General features: G+C 30.8%; 4 protein-coding genes across 4 annotated transcripts; all 4 read left to right on the top strand.

The window, feature by feature from the left end:
* The first annotated feature begins 4,393 nt into the window (after positions 1 to 4,393).
* LOC105634318 (germin-like protein subfamily 1 member 13) lies at positions 4,394 to 5,718 on the top strand. Its single transcript, XM_012217155.4, has 2 exons — positions 4,394 to 4,580; positions 4,889 to 5,718. The coding sequence occupies exons 1-2, from the start codon at positions 4,463 to 4,465 to the stop codon at positions 5,452 to 5,454; spliced, it is 684 nt and encodes a 227-aa protein (XP_012072545.1). The 5' UTR covers positions 4,394 to 4,462; the 3' UTR covers positions 5,455 to 5,718.
* A 3,365-nt stretch (positions 5,719 to 9,083) lies between these two features.
* LOC149492450 (germin-like protein subfamily 1 member 13) lies at positions 9,084 to 10,266 on the top strand. The gene is made up of 2 exons (XM_089715854.1): positions 9,084 to 9,285; positions 9,465 to 10,266. The coding sequence occupies exons 1-2, from the start codon at positions 9,162 to 9,164 to the stop codon at positions 10,031 to 10,033; spliced, it is 693 nt and encodes a 230-aa protein (XP_089571980.1). The 5' UTR covers positions 9,084 to 9,161; the 3' UTR covers positions 10,034 to 10,266.
* Positions 10,267 to 11,973: 1,707 nt separating this feature from the next.
* LOC105634593 (germin-like protein subfamily 1 member 13) lies at positions 11,974 to 13,687 on the top strand. Its single transcript, XM_037639449.2, is given in 3 exon segments — positions 11,974 to 12,164; positions 12,932 to 13,359; positions 13,362 to 13,687. Coding segments are annotated over 3 exon segments (741 nt in total). The 5' UTR covers positions 11,974 to 12,040; the 3' UTR covers positions 13,551 to 13,687.
* An 8,897-nt stretch (positions 13,688 to 22,584) lies between these two features.
* On the top strand, positions 22,585 to 23,780 carry LOC149492451 (germin-like protein subfamily 1 member 13). The gene is made up of 2 exons (XM_089715976.1): positions 22,585 to 22,799; positions 22,979 to 23,780. Exons 1-2 carry the CDS (start codon positions 22,676 to 22,678, stop codon positions 23,545 to 23,547), a joined length of 693 nt encoding a protein of 230 aa, XP_089572102.1. The 5' UTR covers positions 22,585 to 22,675; the 3' UTR covers positions 23,548 to 23,780.
* The last annotated feature ends 2,715 nt before the right edge of the window (positions 23,781 to 26,495 follow it).

Below are 26,495 nucleotides of genomic sequence, written 5' to 3' on the forward strand. Positions count from 1 at the left end.
ATATTAATTTAATTTGATTTATAATTTTAAATATAAATACTAAATTATTTATATATTTGGTAATTCTTGCCTTTTTTAATGCTCATTCTTTCTTTAGCATAAACTTGTTTTAAAATGTTGCTATTGTAACATATTTTAGTTTAAACTTATTGTATATATAATTATTTTAATTTTGTTGGTTGTTTTTCTTATTAGAAAATTAATTAAGTTATATGATTATCATTATTTATTATTACAAAATTTATTCTGAAAATTTTGTTAGAATATATTGTGGTTCATATAAATTGTTGTATAATTATGTTTTTAAGTATATTTAATTTGTTGGTTATTTCTCTTAATAAAATACTTATATTTTATTTAAAACTGTTTTTCTTATTTATTTGATCTACAGGTTTATATTGGACTCATACCCAACTCAATCTATTTATAACTCATGGATTCACGCATTTGATGGATTGAATTGGGTTAAAAAAATCATTAACCTATACATATGGATTTAGTACCTAAATTTGATCCACGTAAGGGTATCAAAATGAATTAGCATGTCAGGTTCGACAATAATCCTCCTAATACGCAACACAATTAGAGTTAAGTGTCAACACAAATGCAATCTATTTAATAATTATGTCAAATATTTAAAAATGAATATGCCATGAAAAGTAAATAGTGATGCAAATATAATATATGTAACTCGTTTAATAAAATGGTTCATATATGAGTCAAATAATTCAACCAAATTTAGTTAAATAGGTCGTATACAGGTTAGAAACAAGACAGACATAACCCGATTAATATATATATTGTATATGAAATTATTTTTTTTATTTTTAAGTAAATAAATTAAACGAGTCAACTCATGACATGACTCATTTAAATTTATATTATGTATGAATTACTGGTTTGTGAAATCAACCTTTTTAAATATAACCCTAATTTGTTTAATTCTCGTGTCATCAACAATATTGACATCCATGCACCCACGTATTCCCTCGGGGAGGCGGGAATATTTTAACATCTTGTAGGAATATTTTCTAAAAACGTGAAATGTGAGTGATAATTGGAGACGTTAAATGAAAACGTCCTAAAGTTATATTCTCTTAAATCATTAGAACGTGGCGAGCATGTGGGAATGGGCCGGGGAGCTTTTATGCATTCCAGAGCCATTTGTTTCTAAGAAATGACTTTTGATTTGTAGCTAAAAAAATCGTTTCTAATTTTCATTTTTCATGTAGTGAAACTTGATTCCTCTGTTGATTAATTTCCATAATTTTTTAGGGTGTTATTTATTTTCTGTTCAACACATACGTATTTAAACGGGTTTAGATAATTCTAATCAGATCCAAAAAGGATTCGAGTAATGTAAATTTATTTAAGCTTGGGTACTTTATTTTATAAACGAATTAGGGTCGAATAAGGCAATTTTTGCAGGCAGCCGACCTATTGTGTACCCCAATTCCAAGCATTTCATGAAAATGTGGGTACCTACTATGCCACTAATATAGTTCCTTATCCATGGAGTGTGGGCAGCACACATGGTGGTAGATGGGAGAGGCAAGTCCAACAACTCCAATTAATTGTGGGACGCCTTTTGTAACCCTAACTCATGAATTGGATTTTGAATAAGTAATTTCGAAACCCTTAAAATTCAATTTAAAGTTCGAATTCAGATACTTGGATGTCTAAAAAATAATAAATTTTTTTATATCTGAATGATTTTGAATTTAGATGGAAGGTGACAAATATTAAAATAAATTGAGTATTTTTGTCAAAGATATGATTTATTAGTGAAAATTTTTATGATCAGGTATGACTTGAGTTCAGTTAGTTTAATGAAACGAGTTGATTTTATTGATTGATTAGTAATGGTCGATATAAATGTGATTTCGAGAGTTGTTAATTATGTACTCATAATAGTATAAATTGATTTGATAGAGAAGATGATAATTGACCTTGGAGACATAAAGATGGGTTGGGGAATGGGATGTCTGTTGTGCATCTTTTTTCTGGTTGATATGCTTGTTGAGTTTGTGGAGCCTATTGAAGATTGTGTTGTATATTATTTATCTTTTTGTCTGTAGGTATAAAATTATAATAGAAAATTCTACTGAAATTTTGGGTATAATTGTCTTAACTATCACAAATTAAAGTTCAAAACTTCAACTTTATTTTTTCTTTACACATGTAAGTGATAAGCATTATCCAATCTTTACCTGTATTATTATGTTGGAGGATCCCATCCTTGTACTTGTTCAGGACAGGATTAGGGTATGATTGTGGAATCACTTATTAGGGCAAAAGAATTATAATGTTTCGTAATGTTATTGCAAAATGGAGGTCGGTGAATGATCGTGTAGTCTCTTTAGGTTACACTATTTAAATATAGCATAGTTAATTAGCTGGACATAATCTATCCAAGCTACCAAAAGAGGTGATAATTGTAGGTTAAGAGAGTCACCGGCGATGAGAGTTGCTCCCTAAAGTGAGGTTTCTGGCACCTAATTCACATCCTATTATTTGGTTTATGATTGTTGCTTGGATGCCTTGTTTCAGCACTCAACCAATGTGTATACACTTTACATGCTGCACTTTAGTATGTATTTTCATCACTGTAGGCATTGCGGCGATCAAATAAAGTTTTTCCTACATATAATTACAAAGTCAATTAAGAGTTTTCACAAATAAATTAGTTTACGCGTCGATAGTTGCTAATGTGTTAGTACATGTAAGCATATAATTACTTTCCTTTAAAAACTATGTAGACTTAATTCTTTCTTGTTATAATAAATGATAAGTTGTTCGAGACAAATAAGTAAACAATGATAGAACTAAACGTTAAAACTAGGGAACAAAAAATTTTCAAAAGTTAAATGCTTGATAAGCTTTTTCTTTTTTTTTTTTTTTTTTTTTTTTTTTTTAAATTGAGCTAGGAGGGGCTAGGTGCCTAGACATCCGAGTCCCGGTGACAAGATTTAAACAACTTTCAAGATTTTATTTAGATGTAAGGTAAAGTTTATTGAAGTGAGCGAAATTTATTAAAGTTGCGTAATGGTAACTACATGTATGATCTGATGATAGATTCAGTTTCGAATCTCCTTATATATATAAATTAGGTAAGGTGATAATAAATTTTATGCTACCATGAATTTTCAAAATAAAGTAAGAGTATTTATATATATTTGAAAGAAAGGACACATTGTGTTGTTTAGTTTAAAGTTATTAAAGAGTAAGGTTAAATATAATACCAAAATACTCAAATCATCAATTTTGTTATTTTTATTATATAAATTTTTATGGAATAAAAAGTAATTAATCATCCCCAATTTCTCAAATTTAGTGGGCTAAAAACTTTTGAGTGGTTTTTGACCCATTAGATAACCATAAAAAAATCCTACTACTCATTAAAACTTTCATCTCGAACGATCCAATAATTTAATTTTTTATCATTGTTTATATGTCCAATGACGTTATTCTAAATTGGGAATAATATTAATTCAAATACGAAAGCTTAATTAAGATCCGACTTTTTTGATATAATATTAAATTTTATGCCTTAAAGAACCTGAATTTTTTTTTATATTAGCAAAGAAGAATTTTTAATTAAGAATTAAGTAGAAATAAATATATGTTCAGATAAAACTCAGCGATCCAAGTTACTACACCCAAGTCATCAGGCTTTTCTCAATGCACTCTATCTTATTTTGGAAATTAAGTAAAACCTGAATCCATATCCAATACATAGCCCAAAATACAAGTGACAGAAAAATCAAATTGACTTGTATTAGACTAGTGCATCAAAATTAATAACTAATGTTTGATAAGTTGAGTACTCTATTGGATTTGATAAAATTTTCCTTGATTTTATAATTTAATAAAATAAAATATGAAGTGTTGACAAAAAAAATACTAACAAATGTTTATATTATTTTGTAATAATATTTTAATAAGAATCCATTTATTAATTGATATCAGTTGTTAAAGTTTTTTAGAACTGTGATAATTTGAAAATTGTTTGAAAAATTCAGGGCAAGCAAAATTGATTGGCCATAAATAAATTATATCAATACCAGAATGTAGCTATCTTGAAGCACAAAAATTCAGAGTATAGTTATTTTCAAGGTCTCATTTTCTTACATTTTCAAACCTAATTTTAGGAATTAATAAGGAACCAGTTAAATAAAACAAGGCAAATTTCTACAGAAATTTCTGTAAGGAAAAATTTAATTGTATCTCTTCATTATAATTCAACAAACAAAATCGAAAATAAATTCTAGATAAAAAATGTACTTTCAGTAATCGGTAATAATGCTTGAAAGATAATAAATATTTTCGGTGCAATAATTGAAATTTAAAATTTTCCTTGTGTATAAATAGCCATGCATTCCATGCAAGATTTTGTCATCTCTTACCAAACAAATATCATAATACACAAGAATTCTAATTGTCACTCCTAAGTATAACGAAAATGGCTAATTTGCTGATAGCTCTTGGTGTTTTGGCTATGGCTTCCTCATTTGCCATTGCCTATGATCCTAGCCCTCTCCAAGATTTCTGCGTCGCAACTGATGATTCTGCTTCCGGCGGTATGTACATTTTGCTTTTCCTTTATTTTAATTTCCTTTTCTAGGATTTAGTATTTCATTTTCAGACAGTTAGTTTGTCTCCCATCAACTTCATTATTGATGAATAATGTTATGTTAAAGTTTCATAAATAAAAATAGACATGGGTCAGGGTGAGCAAAATTTGGCTACTTCAGATGTATATTATATTACATTTGCCCATAAAAGACTTATGATCTGAATTTTGGTTTTAAGATCACCTAGTAAGATAATTTAGTTTTGGCTTGGAAGATGATCCTATATTAACATTTTAATTTTTTGGTGCTTTTAGTATTCGTAAATGGAAAATTCTGCAAGGATCCAGAAACGGTAACACCAGATGACTTTTCTTATACTGGATTCAACATTCCTAGAGAAACCTCACAACAGCTTGGAGTTCGCACAAATCTCTTAACTGTGAACGACATTCCTGGCCTTAACACAAATGGTCTGTCCATAGTTCGTATTGACTTCACACCTGGAGGTGTAAATCCACCTCACAACCATCCTCGAGCTGCAGAAATTATCACTGTCTTGGAAGGAACTCTATATGCAGGTTTTATCACTTCGAATCCCGATCACCGCCTTTTCGCCAAGGTTTTGAAGCCAGGGGATGTTTTTGTATTCCCATTTGGGCTTATTCACTTCCAAATGAACATTGGAAAAACCCCAGCAGTTGCTATGGCTGCATTGAACAGTCAGAATCCAGGAGTAGTGACCTTAGCAAATACAATATTTGGTGCAATTCCATCTGTTAATCTTGATCTTCTTGCAAGAGCATTCCATTCGGACAAGAATATAGTAGGTGATCTTACAAAGCAAGAATGGGTCAATCCATCTGACCTTAACATCTATTAAGATTATTGATATTATGCAAGCAAATATATAATTTTTGCCCTCATTTAAATTGTTTAATTTCAATAACATATAAAGAAGAAGATAATAAGGGTGAGGATGCTTAATGAAATGCCTCCTTCACTTAAGTTGTTTTTAATTTCTAGCAGCAATGTACTATCTAATATTATTCAAAGGGGATGGCTACCCCTACTGTGTAGCCTATAATATTAGACGGCCATTAGCCGCTTATAAGTCAAAAGAATAATGCTATTGGCCTTTGTTTCATTAGAGCATTTCTATATCTATCTTTACTACATGTTGATCCAGCAATCGACTTAAGTGCTTATAAGCTCAAATCAACAACTAACAAGGGTAGAACTAAGTGACACTGGGGCTATAATATAGTGAAATTTTTCTTTACCCTTAATTTTAATTTTTTTTATTAAATTATTCAGTATCTCGCACAGCTGATTAATCCAGATTCAGGTTCGGGTTCTACAAAAGCCCGTTATGGGGTGACCCTCCCAACCCAATTTTTTCCATTCACAATGCTAGTACAACTATATATATATATATATATATATATATATATATATATATATATATATGACAAAATTAAATACATTAATTTAAGGTCCTAATGATATGAACAATTAAATTAATAAGAAAAATGTAAATAGCACAAGAAGCACATGATACAATGAAATTGATAGACAAAGAACACTAAAGATTTTTAAACAAATAGAAAATGTCTAAGCTTAAAATTTAGAAGCTATATTTGATTTGAGAAACCAAATTTAAGAATACCATGTAATTGATTGTTTTTTTATTTTTATTTTTTATACATGCGAGGAAACTAATAGAAATTTTATTTTTATTGGATCTATTAATTATATATTTTTTGGTTTTCTAAAATATTTAGGTTAAATTTTATAGTACAAAAAGCCTGATTCAAAGTTCACTAATAATGAGTGATTCTTGAAAATATTAATGGGCTAATTAAATGCATTTTAACTTTGTGTATGGGTTAAAATCCTAATATGATGGGCTAATTATATATATCTATCGACGTCGGTGGAATATGAGAGGAAGAGTGGCCCTAATTGTCATAATGGTATTTTTGGCACAATTTTTTTTTTTTGAAAGGTGGTATTTCTGGGACATTAGACACTTAATTGAAAAAAATTATTGTGATTAACACTTAACTATAATAAAAAAATTCTCCATCTACACCAAAATATAAAATTTCAAACATGGAAAACACTAAAATCAAATATTTTAGTTTTCAAAATTAATTGATTGAGTACTCCAATTTATAAATTGTATAATTTGAAATCTTATAAAAAAAATTATTGAATAATAAAGTGTGTTAAAATGCAAGCATAAATCGGATTCATTAAATATTTTTACTGAATAGTAAAAAATTTTAATACAATTTACTTGTTAAAGTATTTAATATTTAAAATATTATATCTATTAAAAATATATAAAAAATGATAAACTTTTAAATTCCTGAATAATGAAAGCTAAAAATAATTGCGAATGTCATCAAATGTCATCAGACAGGGAAAAAATAAAAATAAATAAAAATTGTTTTCACGTGTCCCCGTTATTTCCCATTTCTAATAAACAATACAATGATACATATCTTATAAAGTTATAATAATACTGTTGCTGGCTTGTCAAAATATGATGACGCAATCCTTTATGTCATTTCGACAAAAAACGCGGACGAAAGTGATCCAACGGTAATAATTTGTCAAAAGAAAGTCTAACTTATTATTAATCTAACGTATTAAATGAATTATTAATGGATGAATGCATAACTTCCTTTTTTGAATTTTCTTCAAATTATCATTTTTGTACTCCTTAATTTTGCGAGGGATCGCTTGTATATCTTAATTCGTTTTTTTTTAGCTTTTCTACCTTTAGCCAAATTGAAGTTTGTGTGTGAATTACACTCTCGTTGACTGTCATAAGCACTTCAAAATGTCATCATTTGAAATGCTATGTTGATTTCCACATGTTCAAGAACTAATGGAAAAGAGAAAAACGAAAATTTAATTAAAGATTTTAATGCCTCTTGCAATAAAACCTGAGAAGAAAATAAAAAAAGATAGAGATAACTCGCAACCCAGTAATGATCATTGTTGATATTGTAGCCACTTATATATCGCTTAAGGTTGTCCAAAGGGTTTTTCCTTCGCGTTCTCTTTGCTGCCAATGTCATATCTGAGTTGAGTTTGAGGTCTCTTCATCAAGATGCCTTCTCGTTTCCCGTGACACTGTTCCATTCTCACTTTCACCAATCTTTGCAATCACAACAACTCAGATATGAAAGATTAGATTTTTTGCAATCACAACAATTCAAATAAAAGATCAGATTTTTTTTTTTTTTTGAAAAATAGAATTAAAAGAAAGAAATATCTAATCCCTGTCTCTTGCTTCTAAAGAGCTATTTGATGGGAGATTTGGCTTTCTTTGTTTTGTTTATTGAACACTTAATGCTCTGGTTCAGCTTGTTTAAGAGAGAAGAAAACAATAAGCGGATGGAGAATGACTACATGCTTGATTTAAGCAAATGGAGTTCAATACGTCACCGTCTCTTACACATAGGATAAAAACATTACTGTTTACACTCTGTACAGCAAATTCATTCACGTTCCACTGATCTAGCGTGATAAGGGGTAAAAAAAATTAAAAAAATGAGTTAAGGTACAAAATCGGTCCCTCACAAAGTTATATAAGGAGCATAAATGGCAATTAAAAAAAATTCAGAGGGGAAATTATGTATTCCGCCAATTATTAATTGAATTTGACTAATAATTCTTATAACCTACATTCGTAACAAAAATAATTAAAATATTTATGACTGATATCATGCATTATCATCATTATAAGCATTACCATCATCATATTAATTTTTCCTTTCATAATATGTGCACATGGTTAATTGAAAATTTTTACAAATAAGTTTAGATGATAATTAGTAATTGCTAATGCAATAGAATTAACAGGTTTTGACCTTTTCAAGCTGATTATAGATGTATTGGAAAACCTATTTACTTGGTAGATTTCTGAAAATGCTAAATTTTTTCTAGTATTTTTAATTTTAGTAAATTTTTTTTTTGCTGATAAAAAAAAATAGGTTTAGGTTTTTTTATCTCCTATAAGAGTTACATGAACTTAATTCTCTTTGTTAACTTAATACTTTTGCAGAATTTGCAGCGGACAGTTAAAGAATAGCGCAAAGCAATAAAAAAACTATTAAATTAAATTAAAAAAGTCACGATTTCGTAATCAAATTTTAAAACGAAAACAGACTATCTTAGTTAATCAGCACGTAAATATTAAGACAAAAAAAGGAAGACCAAAGAAAGCGTACGAACTACGAAACCCTCTGGAAAGTTGACAATAATTACGTGTCAAAATAATGTAGCCAGGAATGAGAAATTCAAACAATATACCGCTCTCATTTTATATTCTAGCAAGGAAAATTTCTGCGCCATCCTTGAAATTCAACGAACAAAATCGATTTGGATAGAAAACGTGCTTTCATTATCCACCTGTAATAACTGAAATTTCAAATCCTCCTTGTCTATAAATAGCCATGCACTCCATGCAAGATTTTATCATCTCTTACCAAGCAAATTCTACTAAGTTGTATACACAAGACTTCTCATTATCACTTTTCTTTTAAAAGCTTCTCATTATCACTTTTAAGCACAATGAAAATGGCTAATTTTCTTATAGCTCTTGCTGTTTTGGCTATGGCTGCCTCTTTTGCCATTGCTTACGATGCTAGTCCTCTCCAGGACTTCTGTGTCGCAACTGATGGTTCCGATTCCGGTGGTATGTATATTTTGTTTATGCATTTCTTTTATTTAATTTCTTTTTTTCTAGGGTTTCATTTTCAGATTTAGATTGTCTCTCAACAGTCAACAGGTTCATTATTGGGGTATTATGTTATGATAAGTTACATGATAATAGTTAATTTAATAAACAAGTACATTATTCTTTTATGCATGCAGTATTCGTCAATGGAAAATTCTGCAAGGATCCAGAACACGTAACAGCAGATGACTTTTCCTATTCTGGATTAAACATTGCTAGAGAAACCTCACAACAGCTCGGAGTCCGCACGAATCTCTTAACTGTAGAACAGATCCCTGGCCTTAACACCAATGCTCTATCCATTGTTCGGATTGACTTCTCACCTCGCGGTGTAAACCCTCCTCACCACCATCCTCGAGCTGCAGAGATCATCACCGTCATAGAAGGAACTCTATATGCAGGTTTTATCACTTCGAATCCCGATCACCGCCTTTTCGCCAAGGTTTTGAAGCCAGGAGATGTTTTTGTATTCCCATTTGGGCTCATTCACTTCCAAATGAATATTGGAAAAACTCCTGCAGTTGCTATAGCCGCCTTGAATAGTCAGAATCCAGGAGTGGTGACCTCAGCAAATACAATTTTTGGTGCAGTTCCATCAGTTAATCTTGATCTTCTGGCAAGAGCATTCCATTTGGACAAGAACACAGTGGGTAATCTTACAAAGCAGGAATGGGTTAATCCATCTGACCTCAATGCCTATTATTGATATTGATATTGATATTGTGTAAGGAAATATAGTATATTTATATTTTCATTTAGATTGTTTGATTTCTATAAGATGTAAATAAGAAGAGGATGTAAATTTATACATTTACATATCATTCTTAATGTTATTGTATTCATTCATTCAATAAGGGTGAGGATGCTTAATTAAATGCCTCCTTCACTTAAAGTTTTTTATAATTACTAGTAATAATGTATTCTTGAAATTTGTTTCAATTATAGCATTTCTATATATCTCTTTCTTTAATACTCCATCTGTTTCAAAATAAATATTTTTTTATTCTAAAATAAATGCCGTTTTTATAATTTTAAGACTCCATTAATTTTTTTTCTAATGCATCCTTATTTATTTATTAGTATTCTACCATAATATAATTGTCTCTCCATTACTCCCTTAATTTAATTGGGGCAAAATAGATATTTTACAAATTAATTTTTGTAAAATTAGACTGTGAATTGCATTCCTTAATCAAATCCATATGCCGAATTAAAAACTGACATTTATTTTAAAACGGAAGGACTATCATGTTGATTGAGCAATTACTTAATTGCTTATAATATCAAATTACAACTTAGCACAATGGCCGATCCAATTCTTAATTGTTTATATTACCATTTTATATAAGCAATAGAAATAATATTTTAGCTTGGTCAGGACACTAAAAATTTATTGCAAAACAAAACTTCAAGCTCTTTAAACAAATAGAAATCATATAAGCAATGCATATGTATTTGATTTTTTGAGTATCGAGGATCAATGATTCGAACATAAATCTATTGTCAAGGCATATATGCTCAACGAATTTCCCACAACTAAATGGTATGAATAATACATTCGAATACCAAATATTAAATGAATGAAACTACTCTCGATTAACTAATTAATTCTATAAATTTACTCAACTAAATTATTTTAATTTATAAAAATAAAGCTATTTAACATTTCATTTACCAAATTTTCTTCACTATAATTTGAACGCTTATCAGATAATTGACTAGTAACTTGTGTTAACCTTCCAAAAAAAAAAAAAAAAAAAGGAATTGTGTTAGAAATGCTTCCGTAAAAAAATTTATTTGTTAAATATTTACTAAATAATTAAAAAAAATAAAATTTATTTAACAAGTATATAATTTTATAAAATTAAAATAATCAAACTAAAAATAATTAATAATTTTCATGTGTCGCTATTCGTCCCTAATAATAGTTCTACTTTCCTATCAAAAATGTTTTAATCCTCCCGAATTGTAGAGCGTAAAGATTTGGGGAGTGTAAAATATTTTTTTAGATTTTTCAATATTTCGGTTACTCCGAAAATTCAGTTAACACAAAATATTTTTATAGTTAAAAAAAATTAAATCATTTTAAGGATAATAACTTTATAAGAAAGAACAATGTGCTCCAAACATTGATTTATTAATAACCTATTGATAAGTGTATTTTTAGAGTAATTTTAATATAGTTTTTATTAGGAATTTTCAGTAGTTTTAATTACTTTTATTAGTTTAAAACTCAATTTAGCACATTTAAAATGTTATGGCTAAAGGGCATGAAGTTGATTTTGACAAATGAAATTTTATTATAGAAAATTAAATTAAGAAGTCACTTAAGCGACTTAACACGTTTGATTTCAATAGATGATATCTATAAAGTTAGGAGTTTAATTTATGAAAGATGTAATTATAGAGATTCACAACCGTAAAGATGTGAATATATTCTAAGGAAAATTTCTGTATGTTGGTTGAAATCAACCAAAAAAAAAATATCCAGAAACCAACTTTGATAGAAATTTACTTTCATTGTCCACCGTCACAATTTTCAAATGATAATGAATATTTTTGTGCAATAATTGAAATTTCAAATAATCCTCCTTGTCTATAAATAGCCATGCATTTCCATGCAAGATTTTGTCATCTCTTACCAAACAAATATAGCTAGCTAGCTAGCATATACATAAAAAAAAATATATCAAATTATTAACTTTTAAGCACGATGGGGATAGCTAATTTGCTTATAGCTCTCAGTGTTTTGGCTATGACTTGCTCATTAGCCATTGCCTACGATCCTAGCCCTGTCCAAGATTTCTGCGTCGCAACCGATGACACGGCTTGCGGTGGTATGTAACAATTAATTTCCTTTTCTTGATTTTCAGATTTAGTTTGTCTCTCATCAACTTTATTATTGATCAATAATGTTATGATGAATGACATGATAATTATTTAGTTTGCGATACTTATAATTGTTAACTTTCATGAATGAAAATAGCAATGGAGGCATATAATTAAGGCGAGTAATTTTTGCCTGCACCTGATGTATTTTTATACTCTCACTAGGAGATATAATTATATATGCCCACAAAAGCAAATTGGATGCAGATTTTTTTTTTTTTTTGGTCATTCCACTGTGATTCACACCATTAGAGAACACTTGAGAAATAATATTAATATTATTTTTTAATACATAGAACTTTGTGGTGGATTATGCTTTTAAAATCACCAAGTGATTAAGATTTTTTTTTTCATCAGCAACAAAATTTTTTTTTTATTAGAATAAAAGATACATTAAAAGTTAGTATTTTCAGGAATTAAACTAAGCCAATAGGTTTTCTCCAATACACCCATTAACTAGCCTGAAAATATTATACAAAAACTTGGCAAAAACAATACGGCCGGATCAGGAAGCTAGACCTATAATATTTGTAATAATCAGTATAAAAAAACATTTATATATATAATTATTGTCAAAGTATATGCATATGCATATAATTTTCAATATTTTTTGTCGTGAGTTTTAACGTATGAGTTGTTTAATGTTGGTAATTAATATATCTCAGTATATTTCTTTCAATTAATATATAATGACATTATTGTTTGTTGCATTTAGTATTAGTAAATGGAAGATTCTGCAAGGATCCACAAACTGTAACGCCAGATGACTTTTCCTATTCTGGATTCAACATTGCTAGAGAACCCTCAAAACAACTTGGAGTCCGCACAAATTTCTTAACAGTGGAAGAGATTCCTGGCCTGAACATCAATGGCCTCTCCATAGCTCGTATAGACTTCACACCAGGCGGTGTAAACCCACCTCACAGCCATCCTCGAGCTGCAGAGGTCATGATTGTCATAGAAGGAGGTTTATATGCAGGTTTTATTACTTCGAATCCCTGTCACCGTCTTTTCGCCAAGGTTTTAAAGCCAGGAGATGTTTTTGTATTCCCATTTGGGCTCATTCACTTCCAAATGAATATTAGGAAAACTCCTGCAGTTGCTATAGCTGCATTGAACTGTCAGAATCCAGGAGAGATGACCTTTGTGACATTATAGCTGCAAATACAGTATTTGGTGCAGTTCCATCTGTTAATCCTGATCTTCTTGCAAGAGCATTCCATACGGATAGGAATATAGTGAATGATCTTATTAAGCAAGAGTGGGTCAACCCATCTGAGCTTAGTGACATTATACAAGGAAATATGGATTTCTATCCTCATCCAACTTGTTAATTTAAGTTCTGGGAAATGCAAATAAGAAGAAGAGGATTTGTATTTATATATATGCATATCATATATGCTTCATGTTATTGTAATCATTCAATAAGTGTGAGGATACTTCCTCTATGATTACAAGGGCGGAGCATGGAGAGACTCAGGGTCACCTATAATTATTTTTTTTCAAAAAATTTACTTAATAAAAATAGTGCATTTTATTTTGTTTTTACTTGATTTTGGAGTCTGGCTAAGCTTCTGATTATTAGCAGAACTAAATATATATTGGAATTGTTAATAAGGGTATTGGTTGAATTGGTTAGCAACTTTGATTCCCGTAAAGGTGGGAATACAAGTTTGATCGCCAGAAAATATATTTTACTAGGAGTGCAAAAACTTTTTACGTTTTCCAGCTCAAGGGGATTAAACCTCTTAGTATATATATATATTTTAAAGTTATACAATATTTATTATATACTATAATTAATTAATATGATGAAATTAAATCTCTTGTTTAGATATAATAGGAAAATAAAAGAGAGGAATCCTCTCTTTATTTTCCATGAGTCTATTTTTTATTTTCTCCAAATTAGACTGCTTAAATTAGGTTGATTCAAGAAAAAGCAACAAATTGTTATTTTTCGTCCTCTCTTGTTTTTTCAATTTCCTAAATTAAAAAAATTAAACATATATAGAAAATTTTTTGGCACAATTTTTTTTTTTGAAAGGTGGTATTTCTGGCACATTAGACACTTACACTACAAAAAAAACGCCAAATTGCGACCGCTTTTTGCGACCGACCAAAATCGGTCGCAATATTGCGACCGATTTGCGACTGTTTGCCAATCAGTCGCAAAATTTAGCGCGGAAAATTCGCGCGAGTTTGCCTCTCCGTTTGCGACTGAATTACTACTCCTTTGCGACCGATTTGGCGACCGCTTTGCGACTAACTGTGTTTCTATCGAAAAAAATGCGCGCGTAAAAAAATGGGTAAATTCTGGGACCGAAATGAGATAAAAGTGCGACCGATTGTTTGCGACCGACTATTTCAATCGCCAATCGGTCGCAAAATGCTCGCGTAGTAAAATGACGTCGGACAATTAAAAAATTGCGACCGATTTAAATTACGTTTGCGACCGATATGTCGGTCGCAAATTTTAGGGCTTTAAATGCGCCCTCTTCTTTTCTTTTCTTCTTCTTTCTCTCTTCTCCTTCTCCTCTCCTCTCCTCCATCCGCAGCGCCGCTCCAGCCCCTCCTGAGAACGCTCCAGCCCCTGTGACGCCGCCACCGACGCTCCGGTCACTCCTCTACGCTGTTCGCCACCGTCTGGACACCATTTGAGGTAAGCCGGTTTGCATTTTATTTTTTTCGAAATGTTTTTTTTTTTTTTTTTTTTTGCGATTTTTGTGTATTTTTCAATTTATTATTATTGTTATTATTATTAATATTGTTAATGTTGTTGTTAGTGTTGTTGTTATTATTATTATTATTATTAATATAGTTATACTAGTTTAGTTTTTTTTGTTTTACTGTAAACCAAATTGATAATGTGAGCTTTTGGTTTCCTTTTGTTTATTTATGAATTATTAAGAGCTGATTATTTTATGGGTTTGATTTTCAAACTTGATAATACTCAATTAGTTAAATGAGTTCAATAGATCAATTTAGGAAAGAAGAAACTTAACTGATAAAACTATTTTAATAATCTAGCAAAAAATTCAGACTTTTAGCTATAGTAATTAGATTGCAAGAATTCTTATGCTCCATCTAAATTGAATTCTGCAAATTATCAGGTCAGTGCCAATTTTTCTGCTGCAAAATATCTTTCTGTATGAATCTTCAGCCACTATCTTTAAAAATAGATAAATATATAGAACATGTAGAGGTTTCATCATGTAAAACCAATATGATTAATATTTTACAGTTCCTCAATTATCAGGTGTGCACAGTTTGGAAGCTGAAACCTAAACAATATGGAAATTGAGAAGAAGGAAAATTAGGAAAGATTTGTTGGGAAATCTTGAATTTTTCAAATTTTAGTTGGAAATTTAGAATCTTGACTTATTTGCTATTTTTGAAGGTCCTAAATTATAAGCAGGCAGCCAGATTAATCCAAAAATTCATCAACTTGTTTTCTGATTTTTCTTCCCTGATCAGTTCCAAATCAACCTCCATACAATAAATAAATAAGGGAAAAACGTGTTTACAAGTTTATAACTACCACCACCACCAATATTTTATTTAGTTTATTATCGCAAAGCCACCATCTTTCTACTGGGATATTAATTGAGGCTCCATAAATTACAAGATCATCTAAAGAATGTTTGATTATAAGCATTGAAAACTTTTTTTTTTTTTTTTGATAGCTAATAATTTTTGATATATATATATATGCACACAAACATTCTCTTTATACCCAATGTGAATTAAGAGAATAAAAAGGGAAAAAAAATGCATCAGATGCCTCAAACTTGAACTAGTAAATTTTATTAACAAAATATGCACATTCCAAAGTCTTTTTATATTATATATATATAGATATGGTTGTGTCAACCAACCATTTTCAGAGCTTCTTCACCCTTCTTTTATTATTATAAAAAAGGATTCCAATATTTTTTAAAAGCCACTAACAATGCACAAAGTTTGATGATAAATTCTGCAACCCTTTTAGAAATGGAAGCCCAATTGGAAAATAACTATTGTTTCCCAACAACTTGGTTTCTTTGTCAACCCCACTTACTATGATTGGCTCTATGCCATTAATTCAGGTTTTCCATTGTAATTAACCAACTAAAAGTAGTATAATTAACCAACTAAAAGTAGTATAAACCAAACTAATAACAATTTGAATTTTTTCTCATGTAGTAAAAGATACCTTTATTTTAATAAAATTTTCTATTTTCATTGTTTCGATGACCGAATTTCGCATTTAAGCTATAACTAAACTTTCACTACTATGGTATACATTTTATTTTGTCATACCTAAGTTACTAGATGTAGGGTTATTCTTGGTGAAGTTAGGTTAGGTTTGATACAGTTTAAAATTTATCCAAACCAAATTAATATTTTTTTCTTTATTATAGATATTATTGTCGTTATTATTCTTAAATATGTTTTTATTAAATGAATGTTGAATTTGGATTGGAGGCCTAGTAGTGGCCATTTTGCCTTTGGAGAATGTTGATATGTTATAGAAGTGTTTATTGAAGTGTCTTTGTATTTGAGATTTGATTGTGTTGTGCCGAAATGCTGCCGAATTTTTTTCAATAAATTCAATATGTAGAATAGTACACTTACCTTTATTATAGTAGGTATATAACCTTTGTATTGAATAAATGAACTTAGTTTTTTTACATTTATATATAGTTCCCCTTATTATAGAAATAACCCTAGTTAGTTATAAGTGTAAATTGAACATTACATTAGTGGCATGTTTTAAGGCTAGATCAGACTAATGCAATTACATATAATTTACCCTTGATAAACACATTGTTAATTAGGTAAAGAAAATGCGAAATAATCGCGATTGGATGTACTGGAGGTTCGAGGTCAATGGGATATTAAAACAAGAGTTCCTGAACGGATTGGAGGCGTTTATACAGTTTGCAGTTGGTAATCCCAGTTTTATGGATGGGAATAAGTTGAGGTGTCCATGTAATCACAAGAAGTGTCGAAATCGAGCCTTCTTAGACATTGATACAGTGAAACTTCATTTGTGCAAAAATGGGTTCGTGGAAAATTATTACGAATGGATACATCATGGTGAAGCGCGAGTTGCCGGTGGGTCAGGCCACTCCATCTGAAAATTATTACGAATATGAAGAAGAGGAAGCTGATGAAGAGGAGGAGGAAGCAGATGAAATTGAAGACACTTAAAACTTAGAGCAATTTTACTGTTACAAATTGATAAATGTATATGTAATTAATATTATTAATGAAGAATTTTAATGGTATTCACTTTGTTTACTCGTATTTACCACATGTTCTACAATTCATATAATTGTATAAATTCATTTTATCTAGGTTCTGATATCTGCAGTACAGATGGCTAGAGGCAGAGCGTTTGATTCTGACGCATCTGGTAGTGGTTCGCGTGGGGGTCGTGGCCCTGGACGCAGTGCCCGTGGACGAGGAGGGTCGATCCCTCGTCCTTCGTCAGGTACGTCTGGGGCTTCGTCATCTGCTCAGCGACCAGTACTGCCACCATCACATCCTTCTTCAGGTATGTCTGGGGCTTCATCCTCTGCTCAGCGTCCAGTACTGCCGCCATCACATCCTTCTTCAGGTACGTCTGGGGCTTCATCCTCTGCTCAGCGTCCAGTACTGCCGCCATCACAGCCTTCTGCTCCTTCCTCTTCTGCTCCATCCTCTTCTGCTCCTTCCTCTTCTGCTCCCGTTTCTGGACCAGTATAGACTCCACCAGCTGCACAGTCACCTACTGTGCAAGGTAATCATAAATGTCATAACTGTCATTTTAATTATATATTAATTATCTAGAAATTTATAATCTTTGTATTTCTTTTGCAGTTTCATCAGATCCACGTATCACCCTCAGTTTGGTAGCGGGACAGTAAGTACTTATTCAAATTTTCTGCAGGCATATTTTGTATATATATTTTGTACTTATTCATAACTGTGATGCTTTCGTGTAATTATATTTTACTTCTGTTTTTTTTTTTAGCATATATCCATCTTCTCGAGCAGCGAGGCAAATTTTGAAGATAATCAAGCTACAGCTGCATAAAGAAGGATACACATGGGATGCCGTACCACAAGAGGCGAGAGACTTTTATTGGGAGGAGTTCCAGGTATTCTTTGGTTTAAGTTATATCATCATTCAATGTTTACAATTCAAGATACAAATCGACAATGTTTAAACGCTATATTTCATTTTTTTTGCAGAAACATTTCATATGGGACGAGGCCATTACGGCTATGCTGAAAGTAGCCTGGGAGAAGATATGCGCCGATCGATACGCTGACTTCACCTATAGGATGAGAAGAAGCGGTAAGAAGCAGCAGTGCGTGTCTCAAGAGATATGGGAGAGCTGGCAAAAGGCTTGGGAGGATCCTGCATTCAAGAGAAAGCGGGAGATATTTGCACAAAACAGGCGCAGTGAGACTGGCGGTGATGGAGCAGGACCTTCGCGACACACAGGCGGATCTATATCTGCTATAGAGACAGCTCGATTATTAGTAAGTGAATTAGTCCATTTACAAGAAACTGATGTTTAATGAAAGGACACTATATATATTAATATATCATGCATATAAATTCATTACAGGCTAAAGAATTAGGTCGTGAGCCCACACCGATGGAAGTGTTTACATACACTCACACGAAGGACCACGATCGTAATACCTTTGTCGACAGACGTGCGCTGAGCGTCAATGTAAGTAACAATGAATAATATTTACATTTACCCTCTAATCATTGCGAAGATGTACAAAGTTCAATATAACAAAGCTCGCAATTGCATTGATTTATTAATTTTTTGTTTTCAGGAGAACTATACTACAGCTCGGGAGCGTATTGTTACTTCTCAGACCGATGAATCCGAAGCTGAGTCAAGAATTGACGAGGTAGCACTTTATCTCCAGGCTGTAGGGGGCGAGAAGAAGAGGAAGGTATACGGCATCGGGTCTCAGGCATCACAGTTTTACACTGGCTCAGCAGCTCACGCTTCTACAGCCAGCGCAGCACCACAGCCGGAGCACACTGACTCGCACTATGATGATGATATACGGGCTCAGCTTGCTGATCAGCAGAGACAAATTGCAGAGCTTAGAGCGCATGTGATGTGGCTGTTCGGTGAGCACGGTGCTGGTACTTCTTCCTCTGATCCTGCGCCTGCTACAGACCGACATGTTTCGACGTCTCAGCAGCAGCCACTATCGGCTCCTGATCCCGGTGCTGCAGACGATACCTTGGTCACCCCTCCTGGCGCTACATCACATCCAGCAGGTACTCCTCCCGGCGATCCGACATCGGATCCTGCAGATGAGCAGCAGCATATATAGATTTGATTTTGGACCTTTTTAGTTTTTCATTTGTATTTTCATATTTTAATTTGTTCAGAACAATAAAAATTACATTTTTATACTGTTCTTGAACTGCGTGTGTGATATATATGCATTTATGTCAATTTTCACAGGTGCAGAAAAATTTTGGTTTCAAAACAATATTTAATTTTTTTTATTTTTTTTTCATTTTTGCGACCGATTTGCCACCGATTTGCTACCAAAAGTAAACATTTTGAATTTACAATTTGCGACCAATTTGCAACCGATTTCAAAACATTGCGACCGACTTTCTGCGACCAAATTTGGGACTGATTTTCCAATTAAACCGCGACCACAAATTGCGACCGCTTATTCACATTTGCGACCGATTTTATCGGTCTCTAATTGCGACCGACGACACAATCGGTCGCAAACTTGGTTTGCGACCAGTGATTTTGCGACCGACACTTATCGGTCGCAAATCGGTCGCTACAGTAAATTAGCGACCTATTTTTGCCATTTTGCGACCGATTTGTCGGTCGCAAAATGGCATTTTTTTTGTAGTGTTAATTGAAAAAAATTAATGTGATTAACACTTAACTATAATAAAAAATTCTCCATCTACACCAAAATAGAAAATTTCAAACATGGAAAACACTAAAATCAAATATTTTTGTTTTCAAAATTAATGGATTGAGTACTCCAATTTATAAATTGTATAATTTGAAATCTTATAAAAAAATTATTGAATAATAAAGTGTGTTAAAATGCACGCATAAATCGGATTCATTAAATATTTTTACTGAATAGTTAAAAAATTTAATACAATTTACTTGTTAAATTAAGCATTTAATATATAAAATATTATATCTATTAAAAAAATATAAAAAATGATAAACCTTTAAATTCCTGAATAATGAAAGCTAAAAATAATTGCGAATGTCATCAAATGTCATCAGACAGGGAAAAATAAAAATAAATAAAAAATGTTTTCACGTATCCCCATTATTTCCCATTTCTAATAACCAATACATATCTTATAAAGTTATAATAATACAGTTGCTGGCTTGTCAAAATATGATGACGCAATCCTTTATGTCATTTCGACCAAAAACACCCACAGAAAATTATCCAACTAATGACTCGGGTAATAATTTATCAAAAGTAAGTCTAACTTATTATTAATCTAACATATTAAATGAATTATTAATGGTAGAACACATAATTTCCTTCTTGAATTTTTTTCAAATTATTATTTATGTTCCTATATTTTGTGAGAGACCGCTTATGTACCTTAATTTATTTTTTTATAGCTTTTTTACCTTTAGTTAAATTGAAACTTGTGAGTGAATTACACTTGCGTTGACGTGTCGTAAGCACTCAAAATGTCATCATTTGAAACGCCATGTTGATTTCCACATGTTGAAGAACTAACGAAAAAGAGAAAAACGAAAATTTAATTGAATAAGCAGTAAGATTTTAACGCCTCTTGCAATAAAACCTCTTGAACTGAGAGAAAAATAAAAAAAGAGAGAGATATAACTCGCAACACAGTAATGATCATCGCTGATATTATAGCCACCAGAATATCGCTTAAGGTTGTCCAAAGGGTTTCTCCTTCGTATTCTCTTTGCTGCCAATGTCAAATCTGAGTTGAGTTTGAGGTCTCTTCATCAAAATGTCTTCCCGTGACGCTACTGTTTTATTCTCGCTTTCACGAACCTATGCAATCACAACAACTGAGATATAAAAGATTCGATTTTTGCAATCACAACAACTCAGATGAAAGATCAGTTTTTTTTTTCTTTTTTGAAAAATAGAATTAAAAGAAAGAAAAATCTAATATCGTCTCTTGCTTCTAAAGAGCTATTTGATGGGAAAGATTTGGCTTTTTTTTTTTTTTGTTTATTCAACGCTTAATGCTCTGGTTCAGCTTGTTTAAGAGAGAAGAAGACAATAAGCAGATGGAGAGTGACTACACGCTTGATTTAAGCAAATGGAGTTCAATATGACACCGTCTCTTACACGTAGGATAAAAACATTACTGTTTACGCTCTGTAAAGTAAATTCATCCACGTTCCACTGATCTAGCGTGTTAAGGGGTAAAAAAATTACAAAAAAATTGAGTTAAGGCTTAAAATCGATCCCTCGCAAAGTTATATAAGGAGCATAAATAGCAATTAAAAAAAATTCAAAGGGGAAATTATGCATTTCGCCAATTATTTATTGAATTTGACTAATAATTCTTATAACCTACATTCTTAACAAAAATAATTAAAATATTTATGACTGATATCATGCATTATAAGCATTACCATCATCATATTAATTTTTCCTTTCATAATATGTGCACTTGGTTAATTGAAAGTTTTCACAAATAAGTTTAGATGATAATTAGTAATTGCTAATGCAATAGAATTAACAGGTTTTGACCTTTTCAAGCTGATTATAGATGTATTGGAAAACCTATTTACTTGGTAGATTCCTGAAAGTGCTAAATTTTTTCTAATATTTTTAATTTTAGTAAATTTTTTTTTTTTGCTGATAAAAAAAAATAGGTTTTGGTTTTTTTATCTCCTATAAGAGTTACATGGACTTAATTCTCTTTGTTAACTTAATACTTTTACAGAATTTGCAGCGGACAGTTAAAGAATAGCGCAAAGCAATAAAAAAACTATTAAATTAAATTAAAAAAGTCACGATTTCGTAATCAAATTTTAAAACGAAAACAGACTATCTTAGTTAATCAGCACGTAAATATTAAGACAAAAAAAGGAAGACCAAAGAAAGCGTACGAACTACGAAACCCTCTGGAAAGTTGACAATAATTACGTTTCAAAATAATGTAGCCAGAGAATGAGAAATTCAAACAATATACCGCTCTCATTTTATATTCTAGCAAGGAAAATTTCTGCGCCATCCTTGAAATTCAACGAACAAAATCGATTTGGATAGAAAACGTGCTTTCATTATCCACCTGTAATAACTGAAATTTCAAATCCTCCTTGTCTATAAATAGCCATGCACTCCATGCAAGATTTTATCATCTCTTACCAAGCAAATTCTACTAAGTTGTATACACAAGACTTCTCATTATCACTTTTCTTTTAAAAGCTTCTCATTATCACTTTTAAGCACAATGAAAATGGCTAATTTGCTTATAGCTCTTGCTGTTTTGGCTATGGCTTCCTCATTTTCCATTGCTTACGATGCTAGTCCTCTCCAGGACTTCTGTGTCGCAACTGATGGTTCCGATTCCGGTGGTATGTATATTTTGTTTATGCATTTCTTTTATTTAATTTCTTTTTTTCTAGGGTTTCATTTTCAGATTTAGATTGTCTCTCAACAGTCAACAGGTTCATTATTGGGGTATTATGTTATGATAAGTTACATGATAATAGTTAATTTAATAAACAAGTACATTATTCTTTTATGCATGCAGTATTCGTCAATGGAAAATTCTGCAAGGATCCAGAACACGTAACAGCAGATGACTTTTCCTATTCTGGATTAAACATTGCTAGAGAAACCTCACAACAGCTCGGAGTCCGCACGAATCTCTTAACTGTAGAACAGATCCCTGGCCTTAACACCAATGCTCTATCCATTGTTCGGATTGACTTCTCACCTCGCGGTGTAAACCCTCCTCACCACCATCCTCGAGCTGCAGAGATCATCACCGTCATAGAAGGAACTCTATATGCAGGTTTTATCACTTCGAATCCCGATCACCGCCTTTTCGCCAAGGTTTTGAAGCCAGGAGATGTTTTTGTATTCCCATTTGGGCTCATTCACTTCCAAATGAATATTGGAAAAACTCCTGCAGTTGCTATAGCCGCCTTGAATAGTCAGAATCCAGGAGTGGTGACCTCAGCAAATACAATATTTGGTGCAGTTCCATCAGTTAATCTTGATCTTCTGGCAAGAGCATTCCATTTGGACAAGAACACAGTGGGTAATCTTACAAAGCAGGAATGGGTTAATCCATCTGACCTCAATGCCTATTATTGATATTGATATTGATATTGTGTAAGGAAATATAGTATATTTATATTTTCATTTAGATTGTTTGATTTCTATAAGATGTAAATAAGAAGAGGATGTAAATTTATACATTTACATATCATTCTTCATGTTATTGTATTCATTCATTCAATAAGGGTGAGGATGCTTAATTAAATGCCTCCTTCACTTAAAGTTTTTTATAATTACTAGTAATAATGTATTCTTGAAATTTGTTTCAATTATAGCATTTCTATATAACTCTTTCTTTAACACTTCATCTGTTTCAAAATAAATATTTTTTTTATTCTAAAATAAATGCCGTTTTTATAATTTTAAGACTCCATTAATTTTTTTTTCTAATGTATCCTTATTTATTTATTAATATTCTACCATAATATAATTGTCTCTCAATTACTCCCTTAATTTAATTGGGGCAAAATAGATATTTTACAAATTAATTTTTGTAAAATTAGACTGTGAATTGCATTCCTTAATCAAATCCATATGCCGAATTAAAAACTGACATTTTTTAAAACGTAAGGACTATCATGTTGATTGAGCAATTACTTAATTGCTTATAATATCAAATTACAACAGATCACAATGGCCGATCCAATTCTTAATTGTTTATATTACCATTTTATACAAGCAATAGAAATAATATTTTAGCTTGGTCAGGACACTAAAAATTTATTGCAAAACAAAACTTCAAGCTCTTTAAACAAATAGAAATCATATAAGCAATGCATATATATTTGATTTTTTGAGTATCGAGGATCAATGATTCGAACCTAGATCTATTGTCAAGCCATATATGCACTTATTACTATGTTATGTTATGTCTTGGTATGCGCATATATATTTGATTTGATAAACTAAATTAAAGGGTTATATATATGTATAAGAAAATAAAGAAAAACATATTGCTCAACGAATTTCTCACAACTAAATTCATACCAATCTATCATCCACATAAGTATAACACGTAAGTAAATGGTATGAATAATACATTTGAATACCAAATATTAAATGAATGAAACTACTCTCGATAACTAATTAATTCTATAAATTTACTCAACTGAATTATTTTAATTTATAAAACTAAAGCTATTTAACATTTCATGTACCAAATTTTCTTCACTAACTACTTCAATTTGCAAATTGTATAATTTGAACGCTTATCAGATAATTGACTAATAACTTGTGTTAACCTTCCAAAAAAAAAAAAAAAAAAAAGAATTGTGTTAGAAATGCTTCCGTAAAAAAATTTATTTGTTAAATATTTACTAAATAATTAAAAAAAATAAAATTTATTTAACAAGTATATAATTTTATAAAATTAAAATAATCAAACTAAAAATAATTAATAATTTTCATGTGTCGCTCTTCGTCCCTAATAATAGTTCTACTTTCCTATCAAAATTGTTTTAATCCTCCTGAATTGTAGAGCGTAAAGATTTGGGAAGTGTAAAATATTTTTTTAGATTTTTCAATATTTCGGTTACTCCGAAAATTCAGTTAACACAAAATATTTTATAGTTAAAAAAAAATTAAATCATTTTAAGGATAATAACTTTATAAGAAAGGACAATGTGCTCCAAACATTGATTTATTAATAACCTATTGATAAGTTTATTTTTAGAGTAATTTTAATATAGTTTTTATTAGAAATTTTCAGTAGTTTTAATTACTTTTATTAGTTTAAAACTCAATTTAGCACATTTAAAATGTTATGGCTAAAGGGCCTGAAGTTGATTTTGACAAATGAAATTTTATTATAGAAAATTAAATTAAGAAGTTACTTAAGCGACTTAACACGTTTGATTTCAATAGATGATATCTATAAAGTTAGGAGTTTAATTTCTGAAAAATGCAATTATAGAGATTCACAACCGTAAAGCTCAAAATGTGTGTAAAGATGTGAATATATTCTAAGGAAAATTTCTGTATGTTGGTTGAAATCAACCAAAAAAAAATATCCAGAAACCAACTTTGATAGAAATTTACTTTCATTGTCCACCGTCACAATTTTCAAATGATAATGAATATTTTTGTGCAATAATTGAAATTTCAAATAATCCTCCTTGTCTATAAATAGCCATGCATTTCCATGCAAGATTTTGTCATCTCTTACCAAACAAATATAGCTAGCTAGCTAGCATATACATAAAAAAATATATATCAAATTATTAACTTTTAAGCACGATGGGGATAGCTAATTTGCTTATAGCTCTCAGTGTTTTGGCTAAGACTTGCTTATTAGCCATTGCCTACGATCCTAGCCCTGTCCAAGATTTCTGCGTCGCAACCGATGCCACGGCTTGCTGTGGTATGTAACAATTAATTTCTTTTTCTTGATTTTCAGATTTAGTTTCTCTCATCAACTTTATTATTGATCAATAATGTTATAATGAATGACATGATAATTATTTAGTTTGCGATACTTATAATTGTTAACTTTCATGAATGAAAATAGCAATGGAGGCATATAATTAAGGCGAGTAATTTTTGCCTGCACCTGATGTATTTTTATACTCTCACTAGGAGAAATAATTATATATGCCCACAAAAGCAAATTGGATGCAGATTTTTTTTTTTTTTTTTTTTGTCATTCCACTGTGATTCACACCATTAGAGAACACTTGAGAAATAATATTAATATTATTTTTTAATACATAGAACTTTGTGATGGATTATGCTTTTAAAATCACCAAGTGATTAAGATTTTTTTTTTTCATCAGCAACAAAATTTTTTTTTTATTAGAATAAAAGATACATGAAAAGTTAGTATTTTGAGGAATTAAACTAAGCCAATAGGTTTTCTCCAATACACCCATTAACTAGCCTGAAAATATTATACAAAAACTTGGCAAAAACAATACGGCCGGATCAGGAAGCTAGTCCTATAATACTTGTAATAATCAGTATAAAAAAACATTTATATATATAATTAT

Source organism: Jatropha curcas, chromosome 11 (genome assembly GCF_041381405.1).
Source record: "Jatropha curcas cultivar XTBG-Jc1 chromosome 11, XTBG_Jcur_1.0, whole genome shotgun sequence".
In the NCBI taxonomy this organism is placed as follows: Eukaryota; Viridiplantae; Streptophyta; class Magnoliopsida; order Malpighiales; family Euphorbiaceae; genus Jatropha; species Jatropha curcas.

Bases quoted from the DNA above. Each gene is read 5' to 3' on its own strand.
- LOC149492451 (XM_089715976.1), top strand. From the start codon at position 22,676: ATGAAAATGGCTAATTTGCTTATAGCTCTTGCTGTTTTGGCTATGGCT. The intron at 22,800-22,978 runs GTATGTATATTT...TTATGCATGCAG, and splicing joins TGATGGTTCCGATTCCGGTG to TATTCGTCAATGGAAAATTC.
- LOC105634318 (XM_012217155.4), top strand. From the start codon at position 4,463: ATGGCTAATTTGCTGATAGCTCTTGGTGTTTTGGCTATGGCTTCCTCA. The intron at 4,581-4,888 runs GTATGTACATTT...TGGTGCTTTTAG, and splicing joins TGATGATTCTGCTTCCGGCG to TATTCGTAAATGGAAAATTC.
- LOC149492450 (XM_089715854.1), top strand. From the start codon at position 9,162: ATGAAAATGGCTAATTTTCTTATAGCTCTTGCTGTTTTGGCTATGGCT. The intron at 9,286-9,464 runs GTATGTATATTT...TTATGCATGCAG, and splicing joins TGATGGTTCCGATTCCGGTG to TATTCGTCAATGGAAAATTC.